At 42.1% G+C, this 20,677-nt stretch overlaps 1 protein-coding gene across 2 annotated transcripts in view; it reads left to right on the forward strand.

The window, feature by feature from the left end:
- The first annotated feature begins 219 nt into the window (after positions 1-219).
- Positions 220-20,677, forward strand: part of retreg1 (reticulophagy regulator 1) — a 65,599-nt gene continuing 45,141 nt past the window's right edge. The window contains exons 1-4 of one of the 2 annotated variants that reach the window (XM_046321723.1): positions 220-242; positions 524-732; positions 3,399-3,517; positions 10,917-10,947. In XM_046321723.1, the coding sequence (XP_046177679.1) occupies positions 608-732; positions 3,399-3,517; positions 10,917-10,947 (275 nt within the window). In that variant the 5' untranslated portion in view covers positions 220-242; positions 524-607. Of the gene's footprint in view, positions 243-471; positions 733-3,398; positions 3,518-10,916; positions 10,948-20,677 lie in introns of those variants that run through there. The other variant, XM_046321722.1, reaches the window with a different exon arrangement.

Consider the following 20,677-nt stretch of genomic DNA (forward strand, 5'->3'; position numbering starts at 1 on the left):
GCACTTGTGAAATTATTTTTGATGTGATTGGAAAGTAAAGTGCTTTATGTTTCTAGAACCATATCGCAATTAAGAATCGATTCACGTAAAGATGGGAGTATTTGGCCCGTTTTGGCTGCCAGATCCAGTCTACCTCTGAAAATAACATATACGGTCCTTGGACCTTAGGGAGTAACGTCAGCCTCCTTTTGAGTACATCTTGGGCTAGCTAACATCCAGATGGTTACTACCAACATTAGAAGGTATGTATCATGTAGGCTACTCTCCTACTGGAAATAAAAAAATAACGTCAGATGGTACAAACTACACAGTTACTTCCATCGAAATGAACATCACTTTATTTTTGGTAGCACTATGCTGTTGTTGTTGTCAGCTAACCAGCATAAACCATATGGGAAGGGTTTTTATCAGAACGACTTGACTGAACCGAATTACATTAGGCTCCACACTTGACTCAGATGCGCGACATGCGTCATCCGATTGGGCACCAGGCGAGTCCTTATAGTCTCTCTCCCCACGTCAGAATCGACACGAGGATGCTGCCGTAGTGGCGGCGCCGGAGGCTGCAGCGGTGAGTCTGGCCAGGGCTAGACACTCAGGTGGGGCGATGGCGGCGGCTGGGCACGAGGAAGAGCAGGCTGTTATAGCGGACTGTCGCATTTCAAACGTGATCAACTGGAATAAACCTTTTAGGACCACGACACTCTTTGCTGCCACCACTGCTGTGTACTGGTAAGCATGACGTGGTGGAAATGATGTGTCCGTCGTTGAAAACGACCTATTGAAACCATTGAGTACTTTTACAAATGCTTCTCTCTATTATTATAGCATATCTATAAAATTCGAATTGTGGTGAAATGTAGTGTATATTATAGCCTACGGTATCATGATTAACAAATAAGATATTTGATCTGGAATGAGTGCATATTGAATGCAATTGCAATATGATGCAATATCATGACTCCCGAGTGGCGCAGCGGTCTACGACACTGCATATCAGTGCTAGATGCGTCACTACAGACCCTGGTTCAATTCCAGGCTGTATCACAACCGGCCGTGATTGGGAGTCCCATTGGGCGGCGCACAATTGGCCCAGCGTCGTTAGGGTTTGGACATCGGTAGCCCGTCAGTGTAAATAAGAATTTGTTCTTAACTGACTTGAATAGTTAAATAAAGGTTAAATAAAAAATGACCTGGCTGTGTATAATGACAAGTTCATAATTTGTGTTGGATAGGGAGTGGGAACAACAACAAGATCGACTCTGTGCGTGTGCACGTGCGTGCCTATTAGTGTTATGCATTGAATAAGCAACTGTCCTTTCCCACTTATAAATTATTCTTAAAATTAATTATGTCTGCAGGACATTTTATGCAATAATGCAAATGCTCAAGTCCTGTTTTGTTCCTCACAGTAGGCTGTTGCAAGGATTATGAACGTGTAAAGACTATAGCTGTGCTATTACCTTGGCCAAGCAAGTTTAACTCAACTTCAACAACACAAAAACAAGGCATGTTATGACTAGAAAATGGGAACAGAAGAGAGAAAGTTAAAGAGAGGTTTCCATAGTCACGGTTTTACAGTGAAGGGCATTGAGTGGTATTGAATGCATATTGCCCTTACAAAAAAAGATTGCAGTTTTGAAACTGCAGTAAAAGTGCAATAACTGCAGTTGACTGGTATTTTGGATGCAGTAATTGCAGAATAACTGCTTTGTACTGCAGTTATACTGCAATCTTTTTTCAGAAGGGTGATGATCATGTGTAATGCATTTCTCTCGCTTAGCCCAACATCAGGTTTATACAACTAATCACTTCTCAATATCTAATCATCAAATTAAATGTATTTATCAAGCCCTTCTTACATCAGCTGATATCTCAAAGTGCTGTACAGAAACCCAGCCTAAAACCCCAAACAGCAAGCAATGCAGGTGTACAAGCATGGCGGCTAGGAAAAACTCTCTAGAAAGGCCAAAACCTAGGAAGAAACCTAGAGAGGAATCAGGCTATGAGGGGTGGCCAGGCCTCTTCTGGCTGTGCCGGGTGGAGATTATAACAGAACATGGCCAAGATGTTCAAATGTTCATAAATGACCAGCATGGTCAAATAATAATAATCACAGTAGTTGTCGAGGGTGCAGCAAGTCAGCACCTCAGGAGTAAATGTCAGTTGGCTTTTCATAGCCGATCATTAAGAGTATCTCTACCGCTCCTGCTGTCTCTAGAGAGTTGAAAACAGCAGGTCTGGGACAGGTGGCACGTCCGGTGAACAGGTCAGGGTTCCATAGCCGCAGGCAGAACGGTTTAAACTGGAGCAGCAGCACGGCTAGGTGGACTGGGGACAGCAAGGAGTCATCAGGCCAGGTAGTCCTGAGGCATGGTCCTAGGGCTCAGGTTCTCCGAGAGAAAGAAAGAATTAGAGAGAGCATACTTAAATTCACACAGGACACCAGATAAGACAGAAGTACTCCAGATATAACAAACTGACCCTAGCCCCCCAACACAAACTACTGCAGCATAAATACTGGAGGCTGAGACAGGAGGGGTCAGGAGACACTGTGGCCCCATCCGATGATACCCCCAGACAGGGCCAAACTTGAAGGATATAACCCCACACACTTTGCCAAAGCATAGCCCCAACACCACTAGAGGGGTATCTTCAACCACCAACTTACAATCCTGAGACAAGGCCGAGTATAGCCCACAAAGATCTCCGCCACGGCATAACCCAAGGGGGGGCGCCAACCCAGTCAGATCACGTCAGTGACTCAACCCACTCAAGTGACGCACCCCTCCTAGGGACGGCATGAAAGAGCACCAGTAAGCCAGTGACTCAGCCCCTGTAATAGGGTTAGAGGCAGAGAATCCCAGTGGAAAGAGGGGATCCAGCCAGGCAGAGACAGCAAGGGCAGTTCGTTGCTCCAGAGCCTCTCCATTCACCTTCACACTCCTGGGCCAGACTACACTCAATCATATGACCCACTGAAGAGATGAGTCTTCAGTAAAGACTTAAAGGTTGAGACCGAGGGTAGGCAGACCATTCCATAAAAATTGAGCTCTATAGGAGAAAGCCCTGCCTCCAGCTGTTTGCTTAGAAATTCTAGGGACAATTAGGAGGCCTTCGTCTTGTGACCGTAGCGTACGTATGTACAGCAGGACCAAATCAGAGAGATTAGGTAGGAGCAAGCCCATGTAATGCTTTGTAGGTTAGCAGTAAAACCTTGACAAATATGTTTGTCTGTTTCATTTTGTGACTTGGTTATTTGGTTAGTTAGCTGCAATCCTTAATGATGTGTTTAATTCTTCTCCATGTACAGTGCAAGCTCACGACATGGCATCAGGACGAGAGATAAAAGACAGATAAAAGACCCATGGTGACTTTGTTTTTTTCTGATCCTCTAGGTTTGTGGCCCTCAGTTCCTATAGAGCGTACTGTCTTCTTGCCCTTTCCTTGGCTCTGATGAGGACAGTGCTGCTTGTTAAAGATGTGGCTCTCTCCAGATGTGTCTCTTTCTCTAAAGGTATGTAGTGCATCGCTCAATATTTAAGGGATAAACGCCGATGTTCTGTACATTACCTTGGAAATAATGGACAGCGCAGAATCCCTTTGCAGAGTTCATTTTTCCAAGGTAATGTATAGAACATCGGCGTTTGTTTGTTTAAATGTTTAGTCATTTAGCCAGAGCGACTTACAGGAGCAATTAGGGTTAAGTGCCTTGTTCACAGGCATATTGATAGATTTTTCACCTTGTCGGCTCGGATTCAAACCAGCAACCTTTCAGTTACTGGCCCAATGCTATTAACTGCTAGGTTACCTGCTGGTATTATACAGAACTGAGGCGCTTATCCCTCTTATACCACAGCTGCCCCCCCCAAAATATGAAAGCACACATTTAGTGATATAAATACTTTTTTTTCCATTTATATGTTCTTCTTTAGAAGCAAATTCTTTCAAATTCTTTTTTTTTTCATTCTGCTTTCTCATCTTTTGGTTGCTAGAGACACGACCCAGTCGTTCATTCGATTAGTTCGGTATTTATGGATGCGACCCAGTCGTTCATCCCTTGCTTAGCTACGGCTAACACAGTCACGACCTCTGCAGCCAAAGTAAAAGCAAAGTAGCTGTAGTCTATTTACATTTACTTGGATACATCCATTTAAATCCAAATGAGCTAATATTTCCTGATTTTGCCTGGTATGGCTAGAAAAGTTTGCCTTTTCGTCAGGACACTCGGCACTGTTCATTACGAGGAAATCACGTTGAATATCAAACACTAGACTAGAAACTAGGTAAATATTTTTTTTGCTACCAAACAAGCTAATAAAAAAATATCAGTTGCTGAGAACAGCTGGTCAAACTACAAACGTGGGAGGATTTGACAGCATAGCGAAACTTGCGTCATGACAGCAACAGATCCACGCTTCAAGATTGTTTTGATCACGCAGACTGAGATCTATTCCGGGTAGCGTTGTCGAATTAACATTGACGAATTCACTGAGACGGTGACTCAAGAGGCTAAAGAAATTTGACTTGGCACCTAAAACCCTCAGAAACTTTTACAGATGCACAATTGAGAGCATCCTGTAGGGCTGTATCGCTACCTGGTACGGCAACTGCACCGCCCGCAACCGCAGGGCTCTCCAGAGGTTGGTGTGGTCTGCCTAACGCATCGCTGGAGGCAAACTACCTGCCCTCCAGGACACCTACACCACCCGATGTCACAGGAAGGCCAAAAAGATCACTGAGGAGTGTCACTCTCCCATAAAGGCCTCATTGGTGGAGTGCTGCAGAGATGGTTGTCCTTCTGGAGGGTTCTCCCATCTCCACAGAGGAACTCTAGAGCTCTGTCAGGGTGACCATCTGGTTCTTGGTCACCTCCCTGACCAAGGCCCTTCTCCCCCAATTGCTCAGTTTGGCCAGGCGGCCAGCTCTAGGAAGAGTCTTGGTGGTTACAAACGTGTTCCATTTAAGAATCCATTTTACAATTCCTTCGACCTCATGGCTTGGTTTTTGCTCTGACTTGCACGGTCAACTGTGGGACCTTATATAGACAGGTGTGTGCCTTTCCAAATCATGTCCAATCACTGGAATTTACCACAGGTGGACTCCAATCAAGTTGTAAAAACATCTCAAGGAAGATCAATGGAAACAGGATGCACCTGAGCTCAATTTCGAGTCTCATAGCAAAGGGTTTGAATACTTTTTAAAAATGTCAACTGTTTTAGATTAAGGGTGTAACGTACCAAAATGTCTAAAAAGTCAATGGGTCCAAATATTTTCCTAAGACATTGTATATACAGTACCAGTCAAAAAGGTTTGGACACAGCTACTCATTCTGTAACGTCTGCTTCTAACTCACACCCTCAAACACGTAGATCCCCTGAACGCAGCTCACTTTCCAGCCCACTTTCCAGCTCACACTCTAGAACAACTAGATCCCCTGAACGCAGTTCACTCCAGATCCCAATCACCTGAATTCTGATCACCTGTTCACACACCTGTATGTCATTTTCACACACTATTTAGTTCAGTTTTTTGCACCCAATCACTATTGTTTGTTTTGTGACACACAGCTTTCGGAACTCTGTTTTCCCGTGATTTTTCTCCTCCCATGTATGATAGCTTTTGCCTGCCTCACTAACGACACCTTTAGCCTATTCCCTGCCTGTACTTTAGCCTATCGGAATTCCTGTTATCTATTGCCTGATCTCCCGGACTACGTTACTAGCCTTTCCCTTGTACTGTTTCCCTTTTGGACCCCTTGTGTATGACCTGTCTGCCCCTTGACCCAGCTACCTGCCTCCTCCTGTGGTCCTTTTCAATAAACACCTGCTGCGCCCTGCGCTTGAAACCAGTGCTCTGTCTCCTCTCATGTTCATTACACATTCAAGTTTTTGAATGTTCTATAGGACTGAGGTCAGGGCTTTGTGATGGCCACTCCAATACATTGCCTTTCTTGTCCTTAAGCCATTTTACCACCACTTTGGAAGTATGCTTGGGGTCATTGTTCATTTGGAAGACCCATTTGCGACCAAGCTTTAACTTCCTGACTGATGTCTTGAGATATTGCTTCAATATATCCACATAATTTTCAATCCTCATGATGCCATCTATTTTGTGAAGTGGACCAGTCTCTCCTGCACCCCCGTGCTTCACGGTTGGGATGATGTTCTTCGGCTTGCAAGCCTAACCCTTTTCCCTCCAAACTTAGCGATGGTCATTATGGCTAAACAGTTCTATTTTTGTTTCATCAGACCAGAGGACATTTCTCCAAAAAGTATGATCTTTGTCCCCATGTGCAGTTGCAAACCGTAGTCTGTATTTTTTGATGGCGGTTTTGGAGCAGTTGTTTCCTCCTGGCTGAGCAGGTTAGGTTGATATATGACTTGTTTTACTGTGGCTATAGATACTTTTGTACCTGTTTTCTCCAGCATCTTCACAAGATCCTTTGCTGTTCTGGGATTGATTTGCACTTTTCGCACCAAAGTACGTTCATCTCTAGGAGACAGAACACGTCTCCTTCCTGAGCGGTAGGACGGCTGCGTGGTCCCATGGTGTTTATACTTGCGTACTATTGTTTGTACAGATGAACATGGTACCTTCAGGCGTTTGGAAATTGCTCCCGAGGATGAGGTCTTGGCTGATTTCTTTTGATTTTCCCTTGATGTCAAGCAAAGAGGCACTGAGTTTGAAGGTAGGCCTTGAAATACATCCACAGGTACATCTACAATTGACTCAAATTATGTCAGTTAGCCTATTAGAAGCTTCTAAAGCCATGACATCGTTTTCTGGAATTTTCCAAGTTGTTTAAAGGCACAGTCAACTTAGTGTATGTAAAGTTCTGACCCACTGGAATTGTGATACAGTGAGTATCAAATAATCTGTCAAATAATCAAGTAATCTGTCTGTAAACAATTGTTGGAAAAATGACTTGTGTCACGCACAAAGTAGATGTCCTAACCGACTTTCCAAAACTATAGTTTGTTAACAAGAAATGTGTGGAGTCGTTGAAAATGTAGTTTTAATGACTCCAACCTAAGTGTATGTAAACTTCTGACCCTTATTTTGTCACTACATCATTCCATATGTTATTTCATAGTTTTTATGTCTTCACTATTATTCAACAATGTAGAAAATAGTAAAAATAAAGAAAAACCCTTGAATGAGTAGGTTTGTCAACTTTTGACTGTTACTGTATGCATATCAATTCAAATCCAAGTAATGAAATGGTAGTTCTGGGCTGTGTTCATTGGGGCACACAATTGAAACGTTTTAAAAAGGCAATGGAAACCACTTTTTTTTTTTTTTTTTTTTGCCCATGTCGTCTCTGTTTGTCAGTTTTTGCTGTTTGGTTGCATAATGAACATCACCGTGCTTTGTTTCAAGCTGCCTGTTGTTGCACAACCCAGCTGGGTATAATAACAAAAGCATTAATCCCCTGCTCCAGGGTGAAGTTTCCCCTAGGTACAGATCTTGGATTAGTTTCCTCTGCCCCAATCCTAACCTTAATCATTAGTTGGAAAAATGCTAAACTGGCAGAAGATCAGCATCTCGGGGCAACTTCACCCTACACTGTAAGCCCCTTGTCCAAAACAAGCCCCTTGTTACACCACGTTCTTGAATTATATTGACTACCTAGAAGCCCAGTACAATAAATGGTTATAACATCTACAGAAATGACAGAAATGCCCATGGGGGGGCAGTGAAGCGGTCTATATTCAGAGCCACATTCCTGTAAAGCTTAGAGTGGATCTCATTTTAAATACTGTTGAATTAATATGGCTGCAGATTCACCTGCCTCACCTATAGCCCATTCTGGTGGCAAGCTGCTATAGACCACCAAGTGTTAACAGTCAGTATCTGGATAATGTGTGTGAAGTGGTTCATAATGTATGTGTTATATTTTCTGGGTGACCTTAAAATTGACTGGCTTTCATCAAGCTGCCCACTCAAGAGAAAGTTACAAACAACAGCAACCTGGTTCATGTTCTCAGTTAACATACCAGGGTAGTTACACACAGGAATGAAGTCATCACATTTTTTAAATGTTTTATTTTACCTTTATTTAACTAGGCAAGTCAGTTAAGAACAAATTCTTATCCCAATCACGGCCTGTTGTGATACAGCCTGGAATCGAACCAGGGTCTGTAGTGAAGCCTCTATCACTGAGATACAGTGCCTTAGACCGCTGCATCACTCATGTATTGATAACATCTTTACTAACGCTGCAGAAATCTTCTTTAAAGCATCCAAATCCATAGAATGTAGTGATCACAATATAGTAGCCATATCTAGGAAAACCAGAGTTCCAAAGGCTGGGCATAATATAGTGTATAAGAGGTCATACAATACGTTTTGTAGTGATTCATATGTTGATAATGTAAAGAATATTTGCTTGTCTGTGGTGTGTAATGAGGAGCAACCAGATGCTGCATTTGACACACTTATTTCAGTTACTAATAAGTATGCACCGATTAAGGAAATTACTGTAAAAACTGTTAAATCCCTGTGGATTGATGAGGTACTAAAACACTGTATGAATGAGAGGGATGAGGCAAAAGGAATGGCAAATAAGTCTGGCTGCACAACCAATTGGCAAACATATTGCAAATTGAGAAATCATGTGACTGAACTGAATAAAAAGAAGAAACTATACTATGAAACAAATGCAAAAGCTTTGGAGCACCTTAACATTTTGGGTAAAAAGGCAAACTCCGCTCCATAATTGATTGAATCAGATGGCTCATTTATCACAAACCCCACTGATATTACCAACTACTTTAATCCTTTTTTAAATCTGCAATATTAGCACATTTAGGCGTGATATGTCATCAACAAATGCCAACACTACACATCCAAGTATAACTGACCAATTTATGAAAGACAAGCATTATCATTTTAAATTTCTGGCTGTAATCCTGAATTCCTGGAATTCCTTTACTGGCTCAAATAGCTAACCAATCAGCCTGTTACCAACCCTTATTAAAAAAGAAAAGAAATTGTTTTTGACCAGATACAATGCTATTTTACAGTAAACAAATTGACAACAGACATTCAGCACACATATAGGGAAGGACATTCAACATGCACGGCACTTACACAAATGACTGATGATTGGCTGTGAGTGATGCATGATAAAAAATATTGTGGGAGCTGTTTTATTGGACTTCATATGGCTTTTGACATTATCGATCATAGTCTGCTGCTGGAAAAACGTTTTTTTAATAGATTTATACCCCTGCTATATTGTGGATAAAGAGTTACCTGTCTAACAGAACACAGAGGATGTTCTTTAATGGAATCCTCTCCAACATAATCCAGGTAGAATCAGGAATTCCCCAGGGCAGCTGTCTAGGCCCCTTACTGTGTTCCATTTTTACTAATGTCATGCCACTGGCTTTGAGTAAAGTGTCTATGTTATGCGGGTGACTCAACACTATACATGTCAGCTTCTAAAGTGAGTGAAATTACTGCAACACTTAACATGAGCAGCAGTCAGTTTCAGAATGGGTGGCAAGGAATAGGTTAGTCCCAAATATGTATAAAACTAAATGCCTTGTATTTGCGACAAATCATTCACTAATCCCCAAACCTCAACTAAATATTGTAATGAATAATGTGGAAATTGAGCAAGTTAAGGTGACTAAACTTCTTGGAGTAACTCTAGATTGTAAACTGTCATGGTCAAAACATGTTGATGCAACTATTAGCTAAGATGTGGAAAGTCTGTCCATTATAAAGTGCTACTCTGCCTTAACAACATTATCAACAAGGCAGGTCCTACAGGCCCTAGTTTTGTCACACTACTGTCCAGTCATGTGGTCAGGTGCAAAGAGAGAAAAAATTACATTTGTCTCAGAACAGGGCAACACGGGTGGCCCTTAAATGTACACTCGAGAGCTAACACTAATAATATGCATGTCAATCTTTCATGAATCAAAGTGGAGGAGAGATTAAATTCATCACTACTTGTTTTTGTAAGAAGAATTGACATGCTGAATGCACCGAGCTGTCTGTTTTTAAACTACTAGCACACAGCTCGGACAAACCCCACAAGACATGTCACCAGAGGTCTCTTCACAATCCCCAAGTCCAGAGCAGAGTATGAGAGGCGCACAGTGCTACATGGAGCTCCACATCAGGGAACTGATGCAAGCAGTAAAATCAGATTTTTCCTTATGGAAAAGCGGGACTATGATGAGACACACACAGGCACAGACACACACTCTACACACTCTACACACTCTACACACACACACACACAGGCACAGACACACACTCTACACACTCTACACACTCTACACACACACAGGCACACACACACACTCTACACACACGTAGACATGGATTTTGTATTGTAGATATGTGGGAGTAGAGGGAAAACACTTAATGTGTTGCGAAAAGTGTTATGAAATATAATGTCACGTAATATTTTAAATTGTATATAACTGCCTTAAAGTTGCTGGACCCCAGGAAGAGGATCCTTCATAAATAGAAATACTGCCACCAGGAAATGGAAGTGACTGTCTCACTCTGGGCTGCTTTGCAATCTGAATCCCAAATGGACCCCTTAACCATAGTCCCTAGCCAATCCTGTAGTTCTGAAAATGAAATGGAAGTGACTGTCTCACTCTGCTTTGCAATCTGAATCCCAAATGGACCCCTTAACCATAGTCCCTAGCCAATCCTGTAGTTCTGAAAATGAAATGGAAGTGACTGTCTCACTCTGCTTTGCAATCTGAATCCCAAATGGACCCCTTAACCATAGTCCCTAGCCAATCCTGTAATAGAAGCAATATGGGTATTAAACCTTTTTCACAGCTGAGCGTTCTACTGTAGACGGCTCGAACAGGTAGCTGATAAACAGCCTATTGGACAGAACATGTTGACCAATAAAATGTCTGTTCTCTCACTTATAGGGGCCCACTTATGGAGCAGTATGACTGTAAGGTAGGAGCTCTGTTGCATTATCAACACATTGTTTCTGTGTAATGTGTGTGTGTGTGTGTGTGTGTGTGTGTGTGTGTGTGTGTGTGTGTGTGTGTGTGTGTGTGTGTGTGTGTGTGTGTGTGTGTGTGTGTGTGTGTGTGTGTGTGTGTGTGTGTGTGTGTGTGTGTGTGTGTGTGTGTGTGTGTGTGTGTGTGAGAGCTCACGATATGGCTTGTATTGAATACTCCCCGTAAAGGGACACTTGATCTACTTCCCCAGAGTCAGATGAACTGATGGATACCATTTATATGTCTGCGGTTTGAAGGAAATTGCTAACCAGCGTTAGCGCAATTGCTAACTAGCGTTAGCGCAATTGCTAACCAGCGTTAGCGCAATTGCTAACCAGCGTTAGCGCAATTGCTAACTAGCGTTAGTGCAATGACTGGAAGTCTATGGGCTTCCATTAAATGAGCTGACACTAGTTAGCATTGGCTCACAAAACTACTTCCTTCATACTGGACACAGAGACATAAACATGGTATCCACAAGTTCATCTGACTCTGGGGAAGTAGATGAAGGGTCTCATTCCTTTTAATGTTCCCTGTGTGTGTCCGCATCCCATTATATTTGCTCAGCTGTGAGACACCTGACAGTGTTGTGTTCGAGACCATCTAGTCCAGTTCAAGACCATGATTGTAATTGTTTCATATCACCACCATAATAAGAGATCAAAATGTCCAGTATTGCTTTAGAGAATTTAGCATTACGTCCAACCAGCCTCACAACTGCAGACCATGTGGTAACCACGCTAGCCCAGGACCGCCTTTTTCACCTACGGGATAGTCAGACCAGCCAACCGGACAGCTGATGAAACGGAGGGTTATTTCTGTCTGTAATAAAGTCCTTTTGTGGGGGAAAACTAATTCTGATTGGCTGGGACTGCCTCCCGAGTGGGTGGGCCTATGCACTCCCAGGTCAACCTATGGCTGCGCCCCTGCCCAGTCATGTGAAATCCATAGATAAGAACCTAATTTATTTATTTCAAATGACTGATTTTCCTATATGAACTGTAACTCAGTAAAATCTTTGAAATTGTTGCATGTTGCGTTCATATTTTTGTTAAGTATATATGCGTATGGTACTATTATGAATACGACCAAGGTATGGTACTATTATGACCTGCCCGGGACAAGGCTACAGCCCGATTTTGTGCGTGCTTAATACTGGCAAAACTAAAAGACATATTGTTCTCGTAAGATTGATTACATATTCACTCATCGGATGGTTCTATAATCAAACGTTATCCCTGCATACAAATACCTTGATATTTGGAGTGTCAATGATATATTGTTTAAAAAAAACATACAAATGAGCTTGTCTCGCTCTGGTCTGTTCTTGAATATGGTGATATTATTTGTCAAAGATCTTGTCTCTCTAGTCAACAGGAAGCAGAGCAACCCTTCTACCTGTTCTTGAATATGGTGATATTATTTGTCAAAGATCTTGTCTCTCTAGTCAACAGGAAGCAGAGCAACCCTTCTACCTGTTCTTGAATATGGTGATATTATTTGTCAAAGATCTTGTCTCTCTAGTCAACAGGAAGCAGAGCAACCCTTCTACCTGTTCTTGAATATGGTGATATTATTTGTCAAAGATCTTGTCTCTCTAGTCAACAGGAAGCAGAGCAACCCTTCTACCTGTTCTTGAATATGGTGATATTATTTGTCAAAGATCTTGTCTCTCTAGTCAACAGGAAGCAGAGCAACCCTTCTACCTGTTCTTGAATATGGTGATATTATTTGTCAAAGATCTTGTCTCTCTAGTCAACAGGAAGCAGAGCAACCCTTCTACCTGTTCTTGAATATGGTGATATTATTTGTCAAAGATCTTGTCTCTCTAGTCAACAGGAAGCAGAGCAACCCTTCTACCTTTTCTTGAATATGGTGATATTATTTGTCAAAGATCTTGTCTCTCTAGTCAACAGGAAGCAGAGCAACCCTTCTACCTGTTCATACTGATAGTTGATACTATTTGTCAAAGATCTTGTCTCTAGTCAACAGCAAGCAGAGCAACCCTTCTACCTGTTCTTGTTCATACTGATCATTGATACTATTTGTCAAAGTGCAGCTGTCTCTACTCTTAAACACCTTGGATGCCGTTTTTCATACCTCCCTTAGTTTGATTACTCATCACTGTATTCTTTACCAAAAGGTTGGCTGGACCTCTGAAGTAACGTAGATCACATCATTAGGCACGTTTTGTTTACAAAGCCCTGCACCACAAACTTCCACAAACCTTCACTGTTAAGATTTAAAATGACATGTTATCAAACCCGTTCACATGGTTGGTTAACTCTGGAGACTCCTTTGGTGTCTAAAGAGTTATGTAAAGCAGCCGTTAATTCCCTTGCACCTTACTACTACTTCACAGGGTTGGTTAACTCCTTAGGTGTCTAAAGAGTTATGTAAAGCAGCCGTTAATTTCCTACGTACGTTAGCCTTTAGTTTTGTTGTTTGGAATAATCTCAAAAATACATTTAGAATAGATGTGTTAGTGTATCTAGGGCAGTTCAGGCAGGGGAAAGATGATTTTTGTAATGAAGAATGTTTGTTTTAGTTGACTGTGTTTTGTGTAAATTTATGTTTGCCTGTGCAATATGTGTTGTGCTGTATTTCATTTGTTTAATATTGTCTTTTATTTTGTATGTTTTTATCAAATTGAATATGGAGGTCGAGACCCTGGTCTCAATGGTGACTCCCTTATCTGGTCTTGGCTGGTCTCGGGAATAAATGACAAGTCCTCATTGTCCGAGACCAAGTCAAGAACGAGTCAAATGTATCTGAAACAAGACAAAGACACTCAATATGTGGTGTCGAGACGGTCTCAGTCTACAACAAGTACTACAACACTGACACCTGATGTTAATTTTTACAACAGGTCTTTGTTACTGGTGTTTGAGTTACAGTGATACACTTAAAGGACTCATGCTAGGAAAAATGCCACATGGGTCGTGTTCGTTAGGCAGCAAACTGGGCACTTTGTGTTTCTCACAAAATTGACAATGAAGTATTCTAAAGCCAGTCTCACAATTCGCTAGAGAACAGGAGGAGAAACTTGGAGATTGAGGTTTTCTGTACTTTTACTCATTTTTGTCTCTCTGAGCTGGTTAGTTGTTACGAACAGGTTTCTCTGTATTAGATTCCTGGCATCCATCATGTGATATCACTGTAACATGGAGTTCACTGTCAGATAATCTGATCAGAGGACTAATATCCAATCACCAGGCCTTGGACATGACATCCAAAAGTTTGGGGTCACTTAGAAATGTCCTTGTTTTTGTCCTTGTTTTTGAAAGAAAAGCAAATTTTTTGTCCATTAAAAAAACATCAAATTGATCAGAAATACAGTGTAGACATTGTTAATGTTGTAAATGACTGTTGTACCTGGAAACGGACGATTTATTATGGAATAGCTACATAGGCCCATTATCAGCAACCATCACTCCTGTGTTCCAATGGCACGTTGTGTTAGCTAATCAAGTTTATCATTTTAAAAGGCTAATTGATCATTAGAAAACCCTTTTAGAATTATGTTAGCACAGCTGAAAACTGTTGTATTGATTAAAGTTTAAATTAAACTGGGCTTCTTTAGACTAGTTGAGGTATCTGGGGCATCAGCATTTGTGGGTTCGATTACAGGCTCAAAATGGCCCAGAGAAAGAAAGACCCAGATTTACCTCTGCTGCAGAGGATAAGTTCATTAGAGTTAACTGCACCTCAGATTGCAGCCCAAATAAATGCTGCAGAGTTCAAGTAACAGACACATCTCAACATAAACTGTTCAGAAGAGACTGCATGAATCAGGCCTTCATGTCTTCATGTGGCTACCACAGCATACTGCAGGGATACGCCATCCAATCTGGTTTGCGCTTAGTGGGACTATCATTTGTTTTTCAACAGGACAATGACCCAACACACCTTCAGGCTGTGTAAGGACTATTTGACCAAGAAGGAGTGATGGAGTGCTGCATCAGTTTACCTGGCCTACACAATCACCCGACCTCAAACCAATTGAGATGGTTTGGATGAGTTGGACAGATTTCAGATTTCCAACATGTTTATCACTTGTAGCTGATTTGCTGGGGTTTTTAGTATTTTATGCCCAACAATTAAGATATATATATTTTTTTAATAATCTAAACTTCGGGGGCTAAATACCTTGCCAGTTGGAGCACCCTGCTATAGGTAGTCTCGTATCTCAGTCTTCCCAACCCTGGCAGTCCTTTTAAATGTAGGTTGCGGCTTATCAAAAAATCCAAACGGTTGTATATCCTCACTCTTGACTCATCTTGCTCTAGAGACTCCTTGTGGCGGGCCGGGCGACGCAGGATGACTTCGTTGGTCAGTTGAACAATGTTTCCTCTGACACATTGGTGCAGCTGGCTCCCGGGTTAAGCGAGCGGGTGTTAAGAAGCACAGTTTGGCGGGTCACCTCTCCCGAGCCCGTTGGGGAGTTGCAGCGATGAGACAAGATCACAATCATGAAATTGTGGAGGAAAAAGGGGGTAAAAATACATTTAAATAAATGTTCAAAAATTGGTTGTCCCTAACAACCGAACTAGACGGTTGTGCATTGGCTATATAAATAAACGAGACAACTTGGCCTGCAGTATCACGTAAATTTGCACAAAGACTCATTTGGAGACTGAAGACCTCAATTGCAGTGAATGGGAAAGCCAGATATCATAATAGATACCCATGATGCTTTGCTTTGTTGGTATTCCAGAATCGCTTCATAATGGTGGGCTACTGGGCCGCCAAGGCTCTTGTCTCTAACTCCTGTCTGACATTTAGCTATTGTTTTGGTGTCATCTGCCGCTGTCCGTCAGACAAAGGTGCCTTGTGGGTAATTGTAAAGCGGGCTCCGGGTGTGGCGGGGCTTAGTTGGAGATTAGCCAGGTCAGAATGGCCGGTGACAGCTGTGGGCTGGGATGGAGAGGAGTAGGAAGAGAAGGAGGAAAATAATATTGTTGTCTGTGTGATCAACCTGGTCTCAAGGCAATTCATAGGATTTGGTTCCTAAATCTGCTCCCTTCATTTAGTATGATATACACTGAGGGGTGGTTTCACAGACACAGATTACGCCTAATCCTATTCTTAATTGCACTATTGAATTTGACTAACTGAAATGGCATTTCTCAGACATGGTTTAAAATAGTCTCAGATTTGCCCTAGTCTTGATTTAAAAAGTCAATTTCAAGAATGATCATTAGACGGTTTAAAAAAAACACTATTTTAGATTTTCAGATGTAAAACAAAACAGTACAACCCCCAACCCCTCATTCTCCCACCCACCCATCCAGCTGTCCATTCCCTCCCTCCCTCCCTCCCTCCCTCCCTCCCTCCCTCCCTCCCTCCCTCCCTCCCTCCAAACCACCCACCCCTATGAAAGAAACAAACAAAAACACAGTCATAGAAACAAAAACAATGGAGAAAAAAAAGTTCAATAAAAATGATTTAGTATTTTCCTGATGCATGGTATCATTCTGGTCTGGGAAGTACCCCAAAATTGGCAGTGACCGGGTTGGGGCTAACAGTTGTATTACACATATGTGAGAATGCCTCAAAAATGGGGTCCCAGAGGCCACTCAAAGATTGGCATGACCAAAACATGTGTCCGTCCCACAGTCGCTGGACTCTGGTGGCATCTCAAACACTTTGGGGTCAACATTTGGGTATATTTTTGCCAATCTGTCATTTGAGTAATGAGGATGGTGCAAAACCTTAAACTGAATAAACCCATGCCTTATGCAAAATGTTGATGTTTGGTGAATACAAACCGGCTGCGCGCGTGCGCCATCGTGTGCCATTGTGCATACATTGATTTTGTCCCCCCACACCATACGCGATCACGACACGCAGGTAAAAATTTCAAAACAAACTGAACCAATTATATTAATTTGGGGACTGGTCGAAAAGCATTAAACATTTGTGGCAATGTAGCTAGTTAGCTTGCACTTGCTAGCTAATTTGTCCTATTTAGCTAGCTTGCTGTTGCTTTTACCTGAAATGCACAAGGTCCTCCACTCTGCCAATTAATCCACACATAAAACAGTCAACCAAATCGTTTAGTCATCTCTCTTCCTTCCAGGCTTTTTCTTCTCTTGATTTTATATTGCTATTGGCAACTTTCATAAGTTAGGTGCATTACCGCCACCGACCTCGTTCGTCTTTCAGTCACCCATGTGGGTATAACCAATGAGGAGATGGAACGTGGGTATCTGCTTCTATAAACCAATGAGGAGATGGGAGAGGCAGGACTTGCAGCACGATCTGCATCAGAAATAGAACTGATTTCTATTTTAGCCCTTGGCAATGTAAACACTCGTTGGCGCAATAATTGAATAACATAGATTTCTACATTTATTTTGCATCGCTCGCGCACACAAGCGGCGTGGTCAGCCTATTAGGTTCTAATTTTGAGGAAATAACTCACGGACACTAGAGAAGCTGAACCAAGTTGAATTCTCCCCAAATGGTCGATACAGCTGTAATTCAAACACAGACATGGCTCCCCCGTGGTGGTATTCATACCCCACTTTGGGTGGAGTCTCCTCCTTATCGCTAAACATTGCATCATTCTCGCAGGGAACTAAGTGATACGGTGCCTTCAACGGTTTCTCCCCTTATCAGCACTGTCACGTGCAATTGTGTTCCCTGCACCCAAGCTTCATCATGCCACACCTCATGTCCCTTTTGTAACTAATGTTCCTATACTTCTGAGTATAACAATGTTCCAAGTTTAACCCCGAATCCAACAGTGGATACGCTTTGTTGCCATATGTCATCGGGTAGCTCAACACCCATGTCTTGCTCCCATGCAGATTTTGTGTTTGCAAAGGAAGGCGGATGAATGTTCTGTATTATGTCGTATAATCTGGAGATTGTGCCCTTCAGATAAGGGTTCAGATCTAAGCACCTCTCGACTGGACACTTCGTAGGCTCGAGTGGAAATGTGAAGGACACTTTTTTGTTTTGTTTAATTAACTTATAACCAGAGAATGTCCCAAAACCTTGTAGCATGTCCAAGAGATAGGGTGTAGACTCCACAGGGTTAGAGATGTATAGAAGAGGACTGTCTGCATATAAGGACACCTTGTGAGTTATGTTGCCCCTTAATCCTCTCCTCCACCCGCAGGGCGATAGCGAGAGGTTCAATAGCCATATTAAAGGGGATAAATAGCAACCCCCTGCCTAACCCCCCTGTGGCAAGGGAAGTAGCTGGAGGTAACATTGTTGGTGCAAACAGAAGCCACTTGGGAAGAGTACAAAATCTCAATCCAGGAAATGAATGACTAAACCCAAATCTCTCTAGTACTGTAAATAATATATAGATATTCCCACTCAACCCGGTCGAAAGCCTTTTCAGCATCAAGAGAGATGCTCTTGTTTGTTTGGTGAAAAATGGTGAAATTCCGATTGGTGAAGCAGTCTCTCTTTCTAGAGTTCAGGAGTCGGAGAAGAGGCATGTCTGTTGTCCACATCTCTGATAAGTGTTTGGTGCACTGTTTGTTGTCATAGGCTGTGTATGAAATATTTTGGCCCCTTAGATATGCTTTTAACGAATCCCACACAGTAGAGTGAGACACATCAGGGGTGCAGTTGATCTGTAAAAACACATCAATGTGAGTTGAAATGTATTTTTTAAAGGCACTACAGGATGATAGTAGTAGTGGGTCAAGTCACCACGGTAGAGCTCTATCCAGGCAAACAGATGGCCATTTTGAGCCTGTAATCGAACCGACAAATGCTGATGCCCCCAGATACTCAACTAGTCTTCTTGGCTCCGGGTCTTGCTGTATAGCCTAGTGGTTAGAGCGTTGGACTAGTAACCGGAAGGTTGCGAGTTAAAAAAAAACCCCGAGCTGACACGGTACAAATCTGTCGTTCTGCCCCTGTCCTCAGGCCGTTATTGAAAATAAGAATATGTTCTTAACTGACTTGCCTGGTTAAATAAAGGTCAAATAAAAAAAAAAAATCCTGTGGGGATCAAAACTGAACTCACTCCTGTTACCTCTGCAACCGTCCCCAACTATACGGGAGTCTTTTCTTCCCCAACTCTCTCCCCTGTGTGCTGCCAGAATGGGACTTGTACAGCTGGTGAGCAATCAGCCATTGATTACTCACAAACTCCCAATGAGCCCCAATTAGTCCTGGCCGGAGAGTCCATCAAGACCTGGCACGTCCAGCAGATGGAGCCATCACCTCGTGATGTATACTCCGTCTGTTACCAGGCCTCGACGAGTCTCCCCCTGGTGGCTGACCTGCTGTATGCCACAAAATACATTCACAAACATATTATTATATATATTTACATTTACATTTAAGTCAATTAGCAGACGCTCTTATCCAGAGCGACTTACAAATTGATATATATGTGTGTATGTGTGTGTATATATATATGCGTGTGTGTATATGTATATGCATGTGTATTTATATATATATGTATGTGTGTGTGTATATATATATATATATATATGCATGTGTGTATATATATATATGCGTGTGTATATATATATATATATATGTATATACACACACACACATATATATATACACACATGCATATGTGTATATATATATATATATATATATATATATATATACACACACATATATATATACATACACACACATACAGTGGGGCAAAAAAGTATTTAGTCAGCCACCAATTGTGCAAGTTCTCCCACTTAAAAAGATGACAGAGGCCTGTAATTTTCATCATAGGTACACTTCAACTATGACAGACAAAATGAGAAAAAAAATCCAGAAAATCACATTGTAAGATTTTGAATTCATTAATTTGCAAATTATGGTGGAAAATAAGTATTTGGTCACCTACAAACAAGCAAGATTTCTGGCTCTCACAGACCTGTAACTTCTTCTTTAAGAGACTCCTCAGTCCTCCACTCATTACCTGTATTAATGGCACCTGTTTGAACTTGTTATCAGTATAAAAGACACCTGTCCACAACCTCAAAACAGTCACACTCCAAACTCCACTATGGCCAAGACCAAAGAGCTGTCAAAGGACACCAGACACAAAATTGTAGACCTGCACCAGGCTGGGAAGACTGAATCTGCAATAGGTAAGTAATAGGTAAAACAGACTTTTCCCCATCGCTACGTCCTCTCGAAGGCCCTTATGCTAGTTTGCTATCCCCGGCCTGCTAACTGTCTGAATCGCCATGTCCCCAGCCAGCCCAACCACTCACTGGACCCATACGATCACTTGGCTACGCATGCCTCTCCCTAATATCAATATGCCTTGTCTATTACTGTCTTGGTTAGTGATTAAATCAAATCAAATCAAATGTATTTATATAGCCCTTCGTACATCAGCTGATATCTCAAAATGCTGTACAGAAACCCAGCCTAAAACCCCAAACAGCAAGCAATGCAGGTGTAGAAGCACGGTGGCTAGGAAAAACTCCCTAGAAAGGCCAAAACCTAGGAAGAAACCTAGAGAGGAACCAGGCTATGTGGGGTGGCCAGTCCTCTTCTGGCTGTGCCGGGTGGAGATTATAACAGAACATGGCCAAAATGTTCAAATGTTCATAAATGACCAGTCCAATAATAATAAGGCAGAACAGTTGAAACTGGAGCAGCAGCACGGCCAGGTGGACTGGGGACAGCAAGGTGTCATCATGTCAGGTAGTCCTGAGGCATGGTCCCAGGGCTCAGGTCCTCAG

This window comes from Oncorhynchus gorbuscha, linkage group LG22 (assembly GCF_021184085.1).
Source record: "Oncorhynchus gorbuscha isolate QuinsamMale2020 ecotype Even-year linkage group LG22, OgorEven_v1.0, whole genome shotgun sequence".
NCBI classification, from domain to species: domain Eukaryota; kingdom Metazoa; phylum Chordata; class Actinopteri; order Salmoniformes; family Salmonidae; genus Oncorhynchus; species Oncorhynchus gorbuscha.